The 20,526-nt window shown below is 23.9% G+C and overlaps 3 protein-coding genes across 3 annotated transcripts; 2 read left to right on the forward strand and 1 right to left on the reverse strand.

Moving 5' to 3' along the window:
* Positions 1–2,793: 2,793 nt before the first annotated feature.
* Positions 2,794–3,482, forward strand: LOC105362415 (transmembrane protease serine 11A). The gene is made up of 3 exons (XM_011499855.1): positions 2,794–3,118; positions 3,186–3,243; positions 3,316–3,482. Exons 1-3 carry the CDS (start codon positions 2,939–2,941, stop codon positions 3,480–3,482), a joined length of 405 nt encoding a protein of 134 aa, XP_011498157.1. The 5' UTR covers positions 2,794–2,938.
* Positions 3,483–6,109: 2,627 nt separating this feature from the next.
* Positions 6,110–10,813, forward strand: LOC105362244 (transmembrane protease serine 6-like). Its single transcript, XM_011499635.1, has 7 exons — positions 6,110–6,254; positions 6,346–6,385; positions 7,031–7,199; positions 7,360–7,568; positions 7,851–8,044; positions 10,488–10,545; positions 10,674–10,813. The coding sequence occupies exons 1-7, from the start codon at positions 6,207–6,209 to the stop codon at positions 10,796–10,798; spliced, it is 843 nt and encodes a 280-aa protein (XP_011497937.1). The 5' UTR covers positions 6,110–6,206; the 3' UTR covers positions 10,799–10,813.
* Positions 10,814–12,221: 1,408 nt separating this feature from the next.
* LOC105362245 (trans-Golgi network integral membrane protein TGN38) lies at positions 12,222–14,650 on the reverse strand. Its single transcript, XM_011499636.1, has 5 exons — positions 13,451–14,650; positions 13,053–13,318; positions 12,936–12,965; positions 12,717–12,868; positions 12,222–12,632 (listed from the first exon to the last, which is right to left on the reverse strand). The coding sequence occupies exons 1-5, from the start codon at positions 14,326–14,328 to the stop codon at positions 12,477–12,479; spliced, it is 1,482 nt and encodes a 493-aa protein (XP_011497938.1). The 5' UTR covers positions 14,329–14,650; the 3' UTR covers positions 12,222–12,476.
* Positions 14,651–20,526: the final 5,876 nt, after the last annotated feature.

Here is a 20,526-nt window from a genome sequence, read left to right on the forward strand (position 1 = left end):
TTTTTTTTTTTTTTTTTTTTTTTTTTTTTTTTTTTTTTTTTTTTTTTTGTGAATAACTTCCGAATTTGAGTAATTTGAAAATAATAATATGTCCATAAAAGAAAAAAGCACCACTAGAATATCTGAAATAAATATATTTTTCAAGCGTCCCCCGGGAAGTATTAATATACGCAACACGGAGGATATATTATGGGTAAATATTATTTATCGTTGTTGGGGATTTCGGGAATTCCCTACGAAAGTCTTACACAAAAGACTAAATCAAATAGTCATAAAATTGAGAAGTGCCAAATTTCGTCATCTGGCTTTTATAAAGACTGAACCTTTTATAAAGAATTACCGAGGCAAAAATTTCGAATACTCTTTTCGAGATAATGATTTTTTGTAGAAAATTTATTTCAAGTATAATATGTATATTAATACATATTTCCGATGTTGTAAAAGGGTCGAGAAGGTAAGGGGTAGAGAGAAGAAAATGTCGAATGACGGTAAAAATGCGGGCAGAAATGATAGTTCCGCCATTTTAGAGGCATTTAAGGCGCAGTTAAAAGAGTGTCAGTATTTCTTTAGTTGTTATTGTCGATAGAAAAGTCATGAATGTACAAGAGATCGTTAAATATCTTATGGGAGCCATCGTGGCTGTCATTTTACTTGGCGTTATGAATACTACAGCTGATGTATCGGTGATTTTTTAAAGATTTCTCTATCATATATTTTACGTTATTCAGTAATAAATGTACTATTTCAATTGTTATATTATTTTCAATTTGTTTAAATTATTAAATCAAATTTAATGCTTCTATTATTTATACTTGTCAGTATATAATAAATTATTAATTTGTGTTTTTATAATAGACGCAATTATTATTTTATAACTTTGGCAAACGATGTCCGTCAAGTTAGTAAGGATTATTTCTTGAGATATAAAATCGTTTACGTAAAAAAGCCTTGTGTAAATTCCGCGTAAATTCACCTTGTAACCTCGATGCAAATACTCACTGTACATGAGCAGAGATATTGTGATAATAATTAAATTTATTAAATATATTTTATATAAAATATTTTCATCGATTAAGCACTCGACTAACCTGAGAAATCCAAAAGGATTATTCGATATACTACTCGGCAAGTATAGACCATGCATTAGTTGCAGTAAGTGTACAATATAATTAAAGTAAAATTTCCATTTTCAATCGCCTTATTATCGATTATCGTGGGAACTTTAACTTCGCATTATTAATTTCAATCTAGTGTGCGGAAAATCGAATCGCGGAGGTGCAAGATTTTTAGGTGGTGAATACACAGATACACATGAATTCCCGTGGCTTGCCAATATACACCTAAAAAAAAAGTCTGTAGTGAGCGGTATATTAATCAATGATCGTTATATATTAACAGCAGCGAGTCAACTAATAAAGTAAGTTATAAAATAGCATATACTTTGATCTGCAAATATAGGTTTTCAATAATTAAGCATGAATAATATTATTAATTGGCGGAACATATTAGCTTTATGTGTCAATTTTACGCTTCGATTTCTCTAATTTACAAAGTCATGGAAAAAAAAAAAAAAAAAAAAAAGGAAGAATAGAAAACAAAATCATACTTTTAATTTTTGTTATTTTAATATGTTGACGAGGCGAATTATAATTATTAATGCTAAATTTATATTAATACGAATTATAATGTTATGTTACGTTAATGGACTAATTAATTAGTGCAACTCCTCCTGAAGTAAAAGTATCTCTGGGAGAATACGATCGATGCCATTTGGATATATCCTCGGTACTTATAAGTATCGATACCATAATTCCATATCCAGAATTCGATTACGAATCACGAGCCCATGATTTAATGCTGATTCGTCTCAGCCGATCAACAAAATTTGAGAGACGAATTTCACCGGTATGCCTGCCAGAGGCTGGTCAGTAAAAAACTTTTTAGTAAAGTTGCACAGTAATATTATGATTTAAGAAACTTTCTATACTGCCAAAATATTTTGTTCATTATTTTTTATGCATTATTAATTTCTTCATATAACTCTTTAATTATACACGGTATATTAAAACATTCAGAACAATGGTCGTATATAACAGCCGTGCATGTAATTGCTAAATTTCTAGTAAAGTTTAATATAGAGTTTTAATAATAATAACAATAATGACTATAATAATAAATACAGAAACAAAAACAACAATAATAAAAATAATAATCGTCGTAATTTTAATAATATTTAGAATATCAGTAGTGGTAATAATTAATTTATCGAACAACGAGATAAGTAATCAAAAGCTATTTACAATATATAGATAATATAATTTTCTTATTGATATTCAATAATATTACTACAAAAATATTACTATCGATTTGATTAATTGTAATTATAATACTGATTAAACAAGAAACAATAAGCTCTATAGCTTCAAAGTTTATAAACTTGCCATTTGTAGCTATACATGACACTGTTGCCTGCGTAAGGGCTAATTATAACTCTTATTTTCAGTTCGATAATAATAATAATAATAATAATAATAATAATAATAATAATAATAATAATGATAATAATAATGATAATAATAATGATAATAATAATGATAATAATAATGATAATAATAATGATAATAATAATGATAATAATAATGATAATAATAATGATAATAAGAAGAAGAAGAAGAAGAAGAAGAAGAAGAAGAAGAAGTAGAAGAAGAAGAATATGAAGAAGAAGACGAAGACGAAGACGAAGAAGAGGAAGAAGATGAATAATAATAACAACAACAACAACAACAACAACAACAACAACAATGATAAAAATCTAAAATGAATAACAAGAATAAAATTCCTATGCAAATGTTGTACACTTTTGTTTTCTTACATAAAATAATGAAGAACAATTTATTTCTTTATAGAATCAACGTACTTGGGACAAGTGGGCACGGTAATGGGATGGATGGAATTTGGTGGTGAAGGAAATCCCAATGCCAGGACGTGCCGACCCCGAAAGCTCGGCTTACCCATTCTGGGCAGACGTGAGTGCCTTAAAAGTGGAATAAAGCCGATAAACTATCACGTGGAAACTGGATGCTTGGGTATTATTGGATCAAACTCAATTATATGTAACGTAAGATATATCTCCCCTCGAAATAACAAATGATTTAATAATTACCGCTCCGACTCAATGTTACTAGAATGATGCTGGGACAGCGATATTGCGCAGATCGTACAGTGGCTTTTATAGCCTAATTGGTAAGTAGAAATTTTCTGGAAATCGATATTTATGGAAATTATATTTGGATGGTAAACGTTGCTTTTTAATAGGCATTTTGTCGGACATCAACAATTGTAGTAATAAACAAGGCACGGCAGTTTATTTGAAAATTGGACCATATCTCAATTGGATATATAAAGAAACAAAAGATAGCTGTTATTGCTTCAAACCCTTTGTCATGCCAGATATAAAGTCGTCTCATCTATCCGCTTATTAAATAAAATACAACTATCATTATATTATTGTGCGCAGCTTCCTCTTTCAAGCGATTTTTCATATCGCATTATTGGGTTACGGTTTGATTAAAACAAATTCAATTCAAGTAATCTTAGATAATTAATTCTTTATAATATAAGCTATAATAATTAGAAAATGCGTCATTAAGAATAAAATATCTGCACAAATTATATATTAGGTTTATATTTGTATTAAAAAGAAAAAATAATGCATTTATATTTCATTTTTTTTTTTTTTTATATAATATTAATGAAATGAACGATAAATGTACTGTGAAATGTAAGAAATGTCGAATGATTTTGCATTTACTCAAATATTTAACGATCGTTTAAAATTTCTTCTATGTGTTTAGAATGCGCGATATAGTCATGTGTCATCTTGATGCTCTAATATATTCTTCATAATCTACAAGTTTCTTTGCTTATATCTTTTCTAATATTATAATGAATAATAAAGTGCTTTTATTCAATTATTATCAATTATTTTCAAATTAAATAGGCAAAATATTTATATTGTCTGCCCTTTAAGGAATTAAATTAAAATTAATAATGATGATTACGCCTATTGATGCTATGCTATTATGGAATACGATAAAAAAAAATAATAAAGACATTAAAAGATAAATGTAATTTATATATTCTCTTTTAGATAAATTATTAAATTAAGATTTCAATTTTCATAAGTGTTATTACACCACATTCATGGATATTATTAAAGATAATATGTAGATATGATTTTCATTTAGGTTGACGTGTATTTATTTCTGTTATTTAATTTTGTTTTGAAATGTTCGCTATACTTTTCCGATACGAGTTTACTTTTTACTTAATGTGACTTATTTGAGCAAATAGCGAAAAAATAATTGCATATTAATAAGAAAAAATAAATTAAATGAAATAAATTGGCATTTAATTGTAATTAAATATAATTGAAATCAATTACTCTACAATTTAATATAACATGAAAATATTCTATGTAACTGTTTCATTTTTTAATTAAACTTTGTTAAAGATTTTTGTTCTCTTTAAATGAAAAATTAACAAACAAAAATAGTAATAATTGATAATACAACTAATTATAATTATATAGCTATTCTCAATAATGTTTAAATGCATTTATTAGACTGAATATCTAATTATTTAAAATTTTCATCAATTAATTGCTAATTTGTTATTAATATTTAAGCTAAGTTTTTGGTATTAAGAGCAATATATTAATAAACCGAAAATTCTAAATCAATTATAAAAATGTTTATTTTATGTAAATTAATTTATTAATTATTGTATGTATAATTGTATATAAAAATGTATATTAGAACTGTATCAAGCAAGTTTATGAATATATTATCGTTTTCATTTCAAAAGTAAAAATAATAAAGAAAATTTCGCGATTGATTAGTGTAAATACATTTAAAAAATAAATTTATACTAGAATTTGTATACTGTAAATATATATAAACATTTTTTCATGTAAATCATGCAAATTAAATGAAACCAATAATATATCAATAATACTATTATCATGTATTTGTAAAAATATAACGATAATATATCGATTAATTATCATGTTCATTTGAATTTTCTTTATTATATAGAATGACATTTAAGCGACTAAATACTTCTAATATCTAATCCCATGAAAATTAAATTAAAGATAAAGAGTTGAGATTTGCTTAAAATTTCATTTATAATTCTATCTATAAAGGTAAAGTGATTTCGATTTAATTTTCAAATAAAACACTTACATAATAAAATTATTAGAATTACTTAAAAAATCTGTTAATTGTACTTAAAAAATTCCTTAAAATTGAATTATGAAATTTATAAAAATCAGATATAGAATCGGTAAGTACGCTCTCTAATAATGTATTAAGTAAAACAAAATAAAAATTTTTGATTTATTGCAGAAGTTCAAAAAGAAACATTTACTGCAAAACCCGTAGTTACACTATCATCAGCAATAAAAAAAGTGTATAAGAGCCTTGTAGATAGATACAGAAACTTGCTAGATAGAAAAGTATGAAATATAAGTATGGAAATATAAGTATATTTATTTTATTTATATTAATTATTCATAATTTAATATGTCTATTTAATTATTCGTGCGATCGAGAAATATTATCGAGTTAATAATTGGAAACGTGGAGTGAAAAATTTGGAAAATAAAGAATTTTAATGGATAGAAATGCTAAGTGATGCTAAAGACTTTTAGTAAAAATTAATTAATAATTATCAACTGATGAAATCTTTCGCGAGCTATTTAATTAAAATTATTATATTATTATTAAATTGTATTTTAACTCTATATCGAATGTGCAATTGTTTGGCAATTATGTCATCGCAAATTAAATGTAGCACATTGAAGCGCTAGATCTGCGTGTAGATCCGTAGTTTATATTATCATGGATTTAATAAACTTCTCAAATTTTTACCAAAGATAGAAATCATAAATCACTTACAAGAAAAGAAAGGAATAATGAACAAGTGCAAACACTCGTAAGATATTACATTTGATTTATAATGTTCCATTGCACTCATGAAAATATCAAGGAAACCGATACGAGCTGATAAGTTCGCAACTGTATTATTTATCGAGTAACACAATTAATTTACGATCAACAAACGCTTAGAAACGAATTGGCTTGATCGAGCACCGCAGTTCTAATTCAGAAAAATAATCGCACGTTAAGTCGACCGCAAGCAAGATGATATTACAGGCCCTCACCACAATTGGCGTCCTACTGATCATAGACGTTCGTTGAGAGTAATTATACTCGTCTTCGTCTATTATACAATTATTATTAAGCTTGAGCACTAAAAAGATTCATTATTTTTAATTTTTAGGTAACTAATGGAAATTATCCGCGTGTAAATAGTAATTGTGGTAAAGTATTTGAGATTTGATTGATTTTGATTCATTATAATAGCAGCATCTCTATATCATAATATCTTTACGATTAGTATCAAAAGCATTGCAATAAAATATGTGTTAATAAGTCAAATCGAAATAAACAAGTCACTTTCAACAATAATTAATAATAAATAAGAATTAATAAGAAATAACAGAAACAGCGACAGCGACAGCGACAGCGACAGCGACAGCGACAGCGACAGCGACAGCGACAACAAACAACAACAACAACGACAGCGACAACAAACAACAACGACAGCGACAACGACAACGACAACGACGGCGACAACAATAATAATAATGCGATAATACGATTTAATAATTTCTTCATTTTTTTCTTTCATTTTACTAATAAAATTAATGATCCGGCGCGCATTATTCAAATTGCTTTTATTAACGTATGAGTGGATACGTATTAATTTGTTTTATTTTAATTTTTTCAAGCAATAGGTCTAATCTTTTATTACACGTGTAGAAGTAACGAAGTGTTAAAAATTAAAACGCCGTTAGGAATATGTCACGATACTGCACGATAAAAAAATATTAATAATTCTTTGTTTAAGGATGCAGTATTAAATATTTATTGAAATAACACTAATTTCTTTTTAAATATACAAGACTGTGGACATGCGAACGAAGGCATTGCTAATCGCATAGTCGGTGGAATTATATCCGTTCCGCATGTCTTCCCATGGATTGTTGCTATATTGGACCATGGTGCCCTGCACTGCGGTGGTGCTCTCATAAACGATCGCTACGTACTAACTGCTGGTCATTGTATATTTAAGTGAGTTCATTGTCATTTTGAAAATGCATCTAAAAAGTACGTCTCGCGATAAATATTCGCTCCATAAACACTTTTGCCCCCTCACCATCGCATCGTAAATCACACTCGATTCCTTCAATCAATTAATTAAATATATATTAGGAAAATTAATTTTTTTCAGAATAAAAAAGAAACATCTATCTTTAGTCCTAGGATTGCACGATATTCGAAAAATCAAGAGTGGCTTAACAATAAAACCAGCTGAGATGATTCTACACGAGGACTTTCATAGTGACGTATTGCATGATTTTAACGATATTGCTCTTATTAAGTTGTCGCATTCAGTTGAGTTCACAGACAATATTAAGCCAGTGTGTTTGCCAACGCCCGGTAAGTATTGTTATAATTTCACGATAATACGATATTATCACATTAATTGATGAATTAATACGTATTATCTCGAGTCGTTTATACACTATTTATATTTTTTTTCTCTCGATAATTAATTAATATTACCGCTATTCATAGTCATTTTTCGGTGACGAAGGATTTTTTTTTTTTTTTTTTTTTTTTTTTGATCAACTCCCACTATATAAAACTTTCAGTTCATCGTTATTTCTAACATTGAAAAATACGAATAAGAAAATATACAGTAGTATTGTATGCCTTTAGGATCGAATTATGAAGGACATCAAGTTAAGGTATCAGGTTGGGGACGAATAAAAAGTAATGGAGGAGCATCGAGATATCTAAGACAGGCTAATTTAAGGATACTACCTTATGATTTGTGTAAACAAACAAAAATTGGTCCTCATTTAGATGAAAAAATGTTATGCGCTTATGCAACGGATACAGATGCTTGTCAGGTAAATACTTGTATTTTTATTTCATCTTTTCTTAAAAAAAAAAAAATAAATAAATAAAAACAAGTAAAAAAAAATTTTCAACTAAAAATTATAAATATGCATAGTATATTATATTGTTTAGCTTGTATTAAAAAAATTTTACAATATAACACAACTTTAAGATCTTTTAATATAATGCGAAGCTTTACCTCCTAGAGATTTTTCAATAATAAAAGTTGAAATTTTTCATTTACGTGTGTGCGCGGTTGTATTAGTTATATATTTCCAATTTAGAAAGCACTCGACTTTCTTAATATTAAATATTATGTGATATTTGGAAAATATATTCACGTTATGAATATATAGAGTTAGAATAATAGGTCAAATGAAATTTTAAAGTTATTTGTGTAATTGATTGAAGGTTGTGTAAAAAGTAATCAAAATTTTAGATTGACGTAGTAATTTGTAGGCATCCATACATTAAGCATATGCCAGAGTCGCAGTTTCAATTAATCGTTGTGACGTAGCATAAATTTAAAACAACATTTAAAATAAATTTTAAAATTAATACCTCGCGTTTCTTGAATTTATCAACTGTGCTGATAAATTCATTATAAAAATTATAATAATACATTTACTATTAATATAATTCCAATAATTTACGTCTATAAATATATAAACATAAATATATATATATATATACATATATACATATATACGTAAATAAGTAAATATATACTATAAAAAAAAAAATAAAAAAAAAATAAAATAAAATAAAAAATAAAAAATATATATATATATTTAATTTGAAGTGGAAATACATTGTTTTACATATAGTTTTAGACTCTTTAAACTTTTATAACCTATTTATAAACAATATAATATATTTTTTAATTTATTCTGTATATATTATTATCTCAGTTTTAGTATTTGATATTAAAATTTCAATTGCTTTAATACTCATTTACTTATTCTTTAATAGAATTTATACAATTAATATATATTATTCTTTTGAATAGAAATACACAAATTTAAACCTTTTTAATCTTTTTAGTGATATATTTAAAAAATTTGTATACCATTACATCATTAATATTTTAATTTAATATGTTTAATTTCACATTTGTTATTAAAAATTTTTAAATTACAATTCCATCTGATGGTTCATATTTTCGTTTTAAATAAAATTATTATATATATATATATATATATATATATATATATATTGGTTTTTTCATTTTTTTATTCTTTAATTGAATCGTTTGTTTTTTATTTTCTATTCTAACGATTTATTTTAGATTTATTTATTATTATTTAATTTATTTAATTAATTATGTGCCTTTAGATAATAAAAGGTATTTTTTTGTATCAAAACTATATAAGTGAAAAATTCTTATCTAATTATTTAAAACCAAGTGATCAAATAATTCATAAATAATATAAATATCATCTGCAGAATATTTAAAAACCGTTATCCCATATACGATTCATATTTTTATTGTGTACTACTTCATAAAATTGAAAATATATTTTCGTGGTAGTAATTAAAAATTTATGACTATTTTTTCTGCAAATATATGCAACATATTCTTAATATAAATATTAAAAATTAGATTATATTTTCAAAAATCAATTATAAAAATTTACATATATAAAATAAAAGTTTTGTTAATATGGAATTATACGTAGTATTTGAAATCAACATTAAATATTATATTCTTTATCGCAGTTCTTTTTAAATAAATGTAACGAAAACATTGTGTAATCGGCTTTAATATTGTATATATTTACAAATGTGTGAAATAATTAATATAAAACATAATTTTTCTTTACCGATGAAATTAAATTATGCGATTATTATAAAGCTTTTATTGGTTTGCTTTTTTTAATTTTATTAAATCATGGATTTTAAACATTTCTATCATTATCAAAATTATTTATTAACAATTTCTAAAAACATATCTACTATTCAAACTAATATAAGAGAATATAATTATTTTATTATTTCTAGCTAACAAGATTTCAAATTAAAATTTTTTCATTAAATTTCAACTATTCATTAATTATTAAAATACAAATAATGTTAATCTGAAAGTAATACATGAAAAATGAAATTAAAACAAAATTTGTACATATTTTCATAATTACATAAAAAAAATTTATTACTTTGAATTGACAAATATATATATATATATATATATATATATATATATATATATATATATATATTTATTTATTTATTGTAAACACAAAGTAACTATTTTGTTAGTTATAAGATAAAAATTATAATTTTGAAAGCCTATAACTAGTAGTATTTTTTTGCAGGCTGTTTAATTTATGAGATAAACTATTTATATAAATTTTTCTTATTGAACAATTCGGATTTCGTAAAATATGACAGAGGCGCGCGCGAGCTCACGAATCATATACTAAGTAATTTTAAAATATATTTCTCTTCTTTTAGGGGGATAGTGGTGGTCCATTAATTTTTCAACGAGACGATGAAAAATACGAAACAATAGGTAAATAAAAAGAATTATTATTTTTAAGTTTTTGCTCTATTGCTGGTCAGTGACTACTGCATGATAATCTTGAATTATTAATTTAATTATTAATTTACTATAATATTATAAATATTCCCTTTTTGCAGGTATAGTGTCTTGGGGCTTGGGATGTGCACAAAGAGGATTCCCAGGAGTTTACGTGAAACTTACAGATTATTTAAACTGGATATACACACATACTTCAGATGCGATTTATTGTATGGATAAATAATTTTATATTTTTCAAATATAAATTTAATAAAATATTTAGAAATTATTGAATAAGCGATTTTTTTCGAGAATGATATAAAATTTATTTAGTTTTCTTCATAAACAATGAACTCCTTCGTTATCGTTTATATTTTTTTCTTTCTTGTGTTTATGATTCCATTTTATGAGCAACATATAATAGCTTTGTGATAATGTCGGTAAGCAAATACGAAGATCAATGATTAAAAGTCATAAAGATTAATAGTTTTAATCTGGCCACAATGATAAAATTATTTTGTACCTTCATTTTCATTTATTGTTTTAAATATACACAAAAAACTTTGTTTTGTCTAATTATTGAAAATATTTGAAGAAGAATTTTTAATCGATTAATAAAGTTGAATTAGAAAACAATTTATTCGAGATATAAATAAACATATTATATAATTAAGTATATATCAGTAAGTCTAATTTGGTCTGTCTAATTCAGTCTGTATGTACATATTTATAATTTTAATAAGATTTCAAGTTATTTTATGAAAAATCGAAATTCTTAATACTATAAATTACACTTGAAAGCTTTTAAATTAAAGCGATTTAAAATTATAACATGTAGTTGTTAGAAAATTCTTGAAATTTTATGGAAGCCAATTATTATAGTTTTATGCACAAAATACCTTTATTAAACTGTAAAATTACACTTTTGATCTTTATTACTTTAAGTTCTTGGATCATAAAAGCTTCAAAAAGCTTCAAATTAATTACTAGTTGAAATATTATATTAGAATGTAAATATTTCATTCTATATGGTGTTCTTAAACAGTTTAATGATGATGATTTTAAAAAAATTCGACTGTTTTAAATGCAGTTATAGATATAAAGAAATAAGGAATACAGTGTGTATACATATATATGTATATATATATATATATACTGATATACAATTTTAATTGTTTAGAAAAAATAAACATTGATTTATTGCTTATTAATGTTAACAGTTTCTGTAATCTATATGTTTTATTATAGATTATTATACTAATTTAAAAAGCTGAAATCATTGTATATTTACTTTGTGTATCATTGTTAATTTTACTTTTATATAAACCGAAGATATGTTTGAAGAACACATTTCAAAATGTATAATAAATTTTAAACTTTGAAAGAAATGATGTTTTGTTGATTTATTTCATAAATTATTGTTCGTAGCGGTCAATAATTATGTGCAAATTGTAAAATCTTGAACATTATGCAAATATAAAAATGCATTACGCTATAATTATACATAAATGTTATAAACTAAATTTTTCTTGTTTTAGTTAAGTATTATAAGTACATTTTATAAAATACACTACAATAATATAATATATTTCATAAATAAATTATAAAATTATTCGTTAATAAACGTTTAGAAAATAAAATTTTTTTAAACTTTAATTATCCTAATGTGAACTGTATATATTTTAATATGAAATAAGGTTTACAATACTTAGCATTGTTTATCTATAATGCAAGCATAATATTTCAGACTATATTAAAAATAGTGTAACCTAAGGTGTCATTATGTGAAAATATTAGTTGTAAAAATAATTTGTTTTATTATTAATAGTCGAATGTATAGATACTATTATAGTTATAGATAATCTGAAATTCTCATAATCTATCTAATTCAGAGAGTAAAACTTAATAGTATATTTATAAAATTAATAAATGATATGAGTAACATTAGAATTGCATTGTGATGTCACAGCCTCTTCTAAATTACAATCAAGTTTATGATAATTTGCTGTGCTTGGCCTTCTTCTACTCCCACTACGACCTCTTCTTGATCTTCTTCCTTCCAAAACCATAGCTAAAATCTAAATAATTTAGAAAATTATATTATTAGGCATTTAATTATTATGGACATTGGCATATTTAAAAAAATTCTATTAAATCAGAACCTTTTGTTTGTTATGATAACCAATATACAGTCCGATGCAAATTAAAGTAATAATTGAAAAATATGTAAAAAAATGTGATTCATCTTCTTCTTTTATTACAGACAAAGGTGGATAAGATTTCTTGATATCTTGGGGTAGACCTTGTTGATCACCTATAACGATTGAAAATATAAAATAATATAAATAATTTAATTATTCTTATCTTTTTCGTGTACTTACCAAAATTTCTTGATGAAAACATTTCATCATCTGTGAAAGAAGGTTGGAGAAGCTTTATTAAATAATTGAAATTCAAATAAATTTTTCATTAATAAACATATATCATTACACCTTTACCTATGTTACTTATGGATTCTTTTAAATCATTACCACCATCGTGCTCATCCACTTCATCATCTTTATTTTGATTTATCTTTTTAATTTGTTGATCTTCTTTAGAAATTAATACTTTATCAGAATTAATTTCTTCAGGTTGGTAAATATTATTTGGATTTTCCATGAGATTTTCCGATGGCTTATAAGTTATAACGATTACCTTTTCTTTCATAGAAAAAATAGGTCCAGTTCTTTGTTTATCTTCCATTGTATGTATTTCAGAATCCCTTTAAATATAAAATTGTTCAAAATGAACTGACTATTAATTACACTGAATTTACAATCATGGATATCAATAGATAAAGAGTGATAAAAAAAATGTAACTGAACTTACTTTTATGATTAAAACTTAAACTTACTTTTTTGACGAGTATTCATTATTATTTACACTTGAAACTTTTGAATGATCTGCTTTTTCTGAATCAGTAGATAACTTATTTTCAGTTCGCTTTGTGGAAGCTTTATTTAGCGGGCTAGTACGTACTTCAATTTTTTCAATTTTCTGTTGTATAATACTAATATGACTATTCTTTGTATTTTCTAAAGTTGATAAATCCTTATGTATAATATTATTACTAGTAACTGCAGAGTTTTCTACATTCTTAGTTATAAGGGTAATAGCTTTAGGTCTTTTGACATTACTCAATAATTCATTAAACCACAGAAAAATCATACACAAAGGGTTGACTGTATTGTTAGGTTTATGACAAGTATAACCACACTCGTGTTGTTCAAAAAGAATTCCACTTACATATTTACTATAAGGATCTACACTAGGATCACTTTTAACATCCGAAGCACCCCAGTTATTAAATACAGAGACCATTGTCTTACAGAGATTGGCTATAAAACTATCATAATCACTAGATTTTGGTTCAAATTTTCTTATGCTATCATCTAATTTCTTCACTGTGTCTGGTATTGTGATTTTATATTCTTTATAAATAATATTTTGACAAATCTTATTCATAGTATCAAATATCATCATACACAGGGCCAGATCAATGTCATTTTCTTTAAAAGTTGTAGGAAATGGTATTTCACTGCATTTACTCATATAAGATGATTCATGCAAAACAGTTAGCGCATCACAATAATTTATTGTATCAATAATCATTTTTTGCTCCACCGCATCACTTGCGACTGTAGAAAAATGTGCCGAGCCTATTATAAAAGCGATCGTTAAACATTTGCGAATATTTGTCGTTTCCATAGTTTTCTTCACGTTTACTGACATCGCTATAAAAATTGTAATTATTATTTGAGGTTATATTTTATCCTATATTATTATTAACTAAGTAAAATCACTACTTCAATAATAGAGTCATGTTTAAATATTTGAATATTCCATCAAAAAACTGAATATCATTTGAAGTACGTAACATTTCATTACGCATTTCACGTACAAACCCCAGGATTTTTCCGGTTTGTTTAATTACAGTTTCACATTGGAAGTTTTCCTAGAATCCTTCCACTACATGTCTTTCATAGTTCTATGAAATATAAATGTATAACCACAAATCACTATTTACGAGTTAAATTACTTTACACGAGAATTGTGCAATGATCGAGTTGATTTTCGAGAGACCTCGATATAATTTATCAGCTGGTCCTATAACAAACTTCAGATTAAGCGGATCGGTAAGGGGTTTTCTATTTTATCGATCGACGAAAATACAGTGAACAAAACTATATATCCATTAAAAGACAAATACTCCTTAAGATTATTTATTTGAAAATGAAAGTGAACGAGTAATGCGGTTAAAAAGAATAGCGAAGAACTTAATTTACAAAGCAAATTTTTAAAATACAATACGATTATATCTACAACAGCATTTTTAAACGATGAAGTCATTTAACATTATTTTTCATTTAATATTATTTATCACTTTTTATCGCTGTATATTATCCAATTGTTACTTTCAGCCTTCCATAAATACTTTTATTCAAAAGAATTTCATAAGTTTCCTAATGCATGACAATATTCATAATTTATAAATTAAAATCCATGCTATGATTAAATACAACATTTTTTAATAAATTCGAAATATTATTTAATTTATAATCAAGGATGATTAAAATGTTTTCTATTCTTATTAGTAATAAATATATAAAAAAAAAAAAAAAAAAAAAAAAAAATATTAAATAGCTATATTTATGAAATACATATCTTGTTGCTTCATACCATAAATTTATACATCTCGAGCCATAGTAATTATAGTTATTAGAATGGAAAAATTGTCCCAATAATGTTTCAAGCTTTTGTTGCGCATAATGCTTATAATAATATAAACGCTACGTACATTCGTATTACGAATGCCGCACAATTTCCGCTCTCAGTGCGCAGCAGCACAGATTAATAAGACGGCGATTAAAAATTATAGAGAATATTAGATTACTGACTGATGATTCGAAAAGTATAAGTGGTAATTGTACTATTATACTATTATACTATTATATAGAAAGGGATTTATTGACAAAATTCATTATATGACTTTTCATTTAATTGTATATTTAACATTATATTCTCAATTAAATTATTACTCACGCGTCTTAATTGATAAATTTTATTTATTAGTACATGAAAGTTTGCTTACTATAAAACTTTTACTAACTTCAATAACTATAGGTTAATAGGAAAACACTATTAGGCATTCTAATACTCTCTATAAAATCCGTGAAAATACATTAAATAAAACATTAAATAGAGTTTACTATTAAGTATTAACGATAAGTAATAATGAATATATTATACTAAAATTAAGGATACATTTTCAGAATACATAAGTTAAAGAATTAAAATCTAGCTTCCATTTAATCTTGACTGAATTATTTATTTCAAATTAATTCATGTGAAAATAGCACTGTGTTTATAAATACATTTCTCAATTTAATAAATTAAATAAACATTAAGCGTTTAAGAATAAATATGTACAAATAAAAATTTTTTTTTCTTCACTACAATTCTTATTCTTAATATGAAATAATCTCATATTAAAAAGAGTTTACCAAAAATTTTAAATGTAAACAATATTATTATTACTTATTAAGGTATAATTACTTATTTAAAGACAAACTCTAATTTTATAATATTAGAAAGATCCAATTAATATAGAATAAAATATAATAGATAAATTATTTAACCGCTAATTGAATGCATAGATTTAAAATATAAAAAATATATAAATAATACTTTTTCGCATTGAAATGAGCGAAAATAATTATGTATATTTGTAAATGATTATATCTATTGTTTACATAAATTGCAAAGAATATCGTATTAAAATAATGGAGTACCAGGTTCACAATTCTTTTTTCTAATTTTTCTTCTATTATATTCTCATATAATTTACTATGCCTTTTTCGACGTCAAAAATAGATTATTTGCAATGACAAAATTCAATAAGAATTAGTGAAATAAATCGAATTTTTTGTATAAACGCAAAGTTTTATGAAAAATTATTAAAAACATTTCATTTTTATATAAAAATGAAAAAAGTTATTAAAATTAGTTGCAAGTGAACATTTTGTTAGGATTCGCTAAAACATGAATAAAATTTATATGATTTTAGTAGAAATTCACATTATTATCCATTGTAAAATGTAAATAAAATATACGTTATTTATTTAATAAAAAAAAAAAAAAAATAAAAAAATCCGTATGGAAATTCTTTTTAAGAGATAGAAATATTAAAATTTTACATAACGCTACGATTCATTTATTTATTCATCATTTGATTTCATTTTCTGATTGTGTTTGCAAATTACTGTAATAAATTTGTGTTTAAAATCAATAATTTATAGTAAAAGATTATTCTGTGTAAAAATGAAAGCTTCCAGTGTTCTTTCTTTTTCAGCAAACATTAATTAAATTAACTATTATATATACATATTTAATAAAAATGAATTTTTATAATAACTTTTCCATTTTAATTTTACAAAATTTTGTCGATACAATACATTTTAAACTTAAATATATATAAATAATATAAATTAATATATTATATATAATATATATATATATATATATATATATATATATATATATCATATCATATCATATCATATATAAAAAAAATAAAAAAAACATGACATCAAATCCAAGTAAGTAAATATATAAATATAAAATAATATGGTAAATAAAATAATTGGCAACATTCATTTTATGTCATTAATATATTGATTTATTGTTGCTCATTTCTATACATATCTCAAGATCTACTTACAATACAATTTGAGATGCAATTAAAAATAATAAAAATGTTTACTACAATAGTAATACTTTGTCGTTTTATTATGTATTCTCAATTTGAATCCATTATTTTATTTATTTTTCCTTTCAGTCGAATTCTTTTACAGTTGAATTCGCATTTGTACAACATAAACGCTTAGTACATACATATGTGCAAATCAGGTTATCTTGTATTATCATATTTATCACACATGTATACTTTTATGTCACATTTTAGTATTTTTCATAGACGTTGATTAATTGTCATTATTTCATTTAATAATACCGTAATTACCCTTAAGAAAAAATGAGAAATTTTAATATCATTTTTTATATTTTCATTATCTAGTTATGTCTGATACTATTATACTTTACCGTATAATAATCTATGAAACCTCACGTACTCTGTAAAACAAACAAATCGGTTTACTTTGTAGAGTCAAGCCAAAGTTTAGTTATAATTTGCTTTTTTTTCTTTTTCCTAAGGGTAATGAGATTGTCGGGCGAATAGCATAATTACTAGATTTATATTGTTATTGATTTTTATCGATTTATGCAATTATCATAAACTCTTTTTACATAAAACACATTATCCCATTACTATAAGTTTTAGGCGAAACTTATATCTTAATATTTCCTTCTAATTTAACAGAAAATAATAATGAAGCAGTTGTATAGTATTATATTTAATTATTACAGTAATTTATCATAGAATAAGAAAACAATCATCTACACTATTAATCTATATACTTCAATTGTTAGGCCTTGGAACAACGTGTGCTCAACTTAATTAAATACAGTTTTTGTTTTAAGAACATTCATTAATAAACAAAAAAGAAAAAATTACGATATTAAATGTTGTATAAAAAAATATTTATCGGATGAATATCCATTTTTTAATGATATATATATATGAAAATTTGATTCATGAATAGATAAGAATGCCCTAAGAATATGCTATTTTTTTTTTAATTATAAAATTGTATAATAAAATATAATTCAATAAAATAAAATAAAATAATAGACTCATTGATTATGTATCATTCGTTTTTATCAATATTATTACTTTAGTATATATTTAAAATTTCTGCTCTATGTGCTAAGTATATTGTATTTCATAAATTGTACTAATGCTGCTTTACTGATTATATTCAAACTTATGATTCTACTAATAAAATTTCTTTTCAGATTAGTTATACTAAACTATGAAATTCATTGTTATCGAGTCCAGCTTCACACAATAAAAGGATAATTTATAGTATATGCAAATATGAATTTGCAGAATTGAAAATCAAAAAGAAAATTTCTGCCAAATATTGGGATTACAAGTCCTTTTAAGCATAATGCAAAGTTTTATGCAAAATAAAATATTTAAAGCACTGAATATCGTTAATATTGTGAATAATATTAATAATATTTATTATGATAATATGTAAAATAATTTAATAAAGTTGTTTATACTTAACGTATTTAAGCAATAAAACTAATCTGTCAAGAAATTTTTATAGAGTTACATTTTTCAACATGTATAAGAAATATTTCAATAATAAAAAATTTATTTTCAAACATCATTAATATATTCTAGTCCCTTAATATTCATCATCGTTATTCATTTTTCATAATTACATTATAATATTAATATATTATTAACATAGATATTTAAACGAATCATCTAATTTTCATATTTTACAATATATTGTAAAATATTAATAAATAATTGTTCATAGCTCTTGGAATAAATCGTAAAGCATCGAAACGATAGTTATTTAAATATGAAGTGAAAGTCGCAAATTAAGTTCCACAAGTTGACTCACTTTTCTGAAATTTTGTAAAAATTTTCTAACAAACTATTCTGGAAGTTCTTATTGCACGTGCACATAGCGCAATAGCAAATTTAAATATCAATGTTTAACTGACTTATTAGTCAGATATCATTGTTCAAGCTCTAGAATTTTAATTGGAGTTATTGTACGTACATATTATATGCGTTGATAATTCGCTAAGGCTATGTATTGGTTTGGCTATGCATTGGACTCACCATTCAATTATTTCGTATTGTACTACCAAGATTCGCTTATATAAATATTACGTTTGCTTGTGATAATGATAAAATTATTTCGTTTATGCGTCAGTTATATTCATTATTCATAGAAGTTTGTCTAGTACAATAAGATAATGAAATTAAACCTTAAAAGAAAAAAAAAAAAATAATGAGAAAAAATGCTTTGATATTCGCATTGCAATTTGACCAATTTATTATGTAAATAGATATCACTTTAATATTTCTATTATTATAAACGTAATAAAATTGTTGAATTATTTTATTAGTATTTTTCTCTCCTTTTTTTTACAAAAAATTTTTAATATACCATAAATGAAAAAAGTATGAATAGTTAAATATAAAATTTTTAATAAGATGTTCTATGTTCAGATGCTATTTTTTTGTATATATTTTGCAGTTTCATGGAATAAATAAAAATGTATTTTCATAGAAATAATTTACAATTATGATGTTTAAAATTTTACTAAAGCGAATCCATTGATGATGATACTTTTCAAAATTTTGATTATAATTCTTACAAATAAGTGATATTTTAAAATAGTTTTCACGAATAAAGGTCAATTTGTTGAATAAATCTTCAAAATTATTTCATCGCACTAAAAATATATTTATACACTACTTATAATATTTATTTTACACAATATACATATCACTGTATAAATAAAAACAAAATATCCGTACTGAAGAAATATTATATTTTTCTTTTATAAACGCATATGACTTACAAAAAATTATATTAGATCATTTTTAATAGATTATACTATGCATTAAATTATCGTCGTTTTTAAAAATTATTTATAAAAACATCGAAAGAAAGATAAAAAGTAATGATTGAGAAAAAATTGCAAATAGTAGGCATGAATCAAATTCTATATACATTATAATATTTTATGCAATAAATCTTCTTTATTGATTTATTAGAACAATACTTCACTTTTATTCAGTTGTAAAAGTAGCAAGATAATTTAAAACAACTAAATTATAAAATATAATTACGTATATTATTGTTATGCAGTGTTAAAATCTCACATTTAATAACTTGTTCATTGTGAATTTGATGGAGAAATCATTTTATTTACTTAGTAGCCGAATTTTACATGTTAAAATAAAAAAGATGTTTGTTATGAATTATAAATTCATAA

The sequence above is a fragment of the Ceratosolen solmsi genome, unplaced genomic scaffold, assembly GCF_000503995.2.
Source record: "Ceratosolen solmsi marchali unplaced genomic scaffold, CerSol_1.0 scaffold35, whole genome shotgun sequence".
NCBI lineage: Eukaryota > Metazoa > Arthropoda > Insecta > Hymenoptera > Agaonidae > Ceratosolen > Ceratosolen solmsi.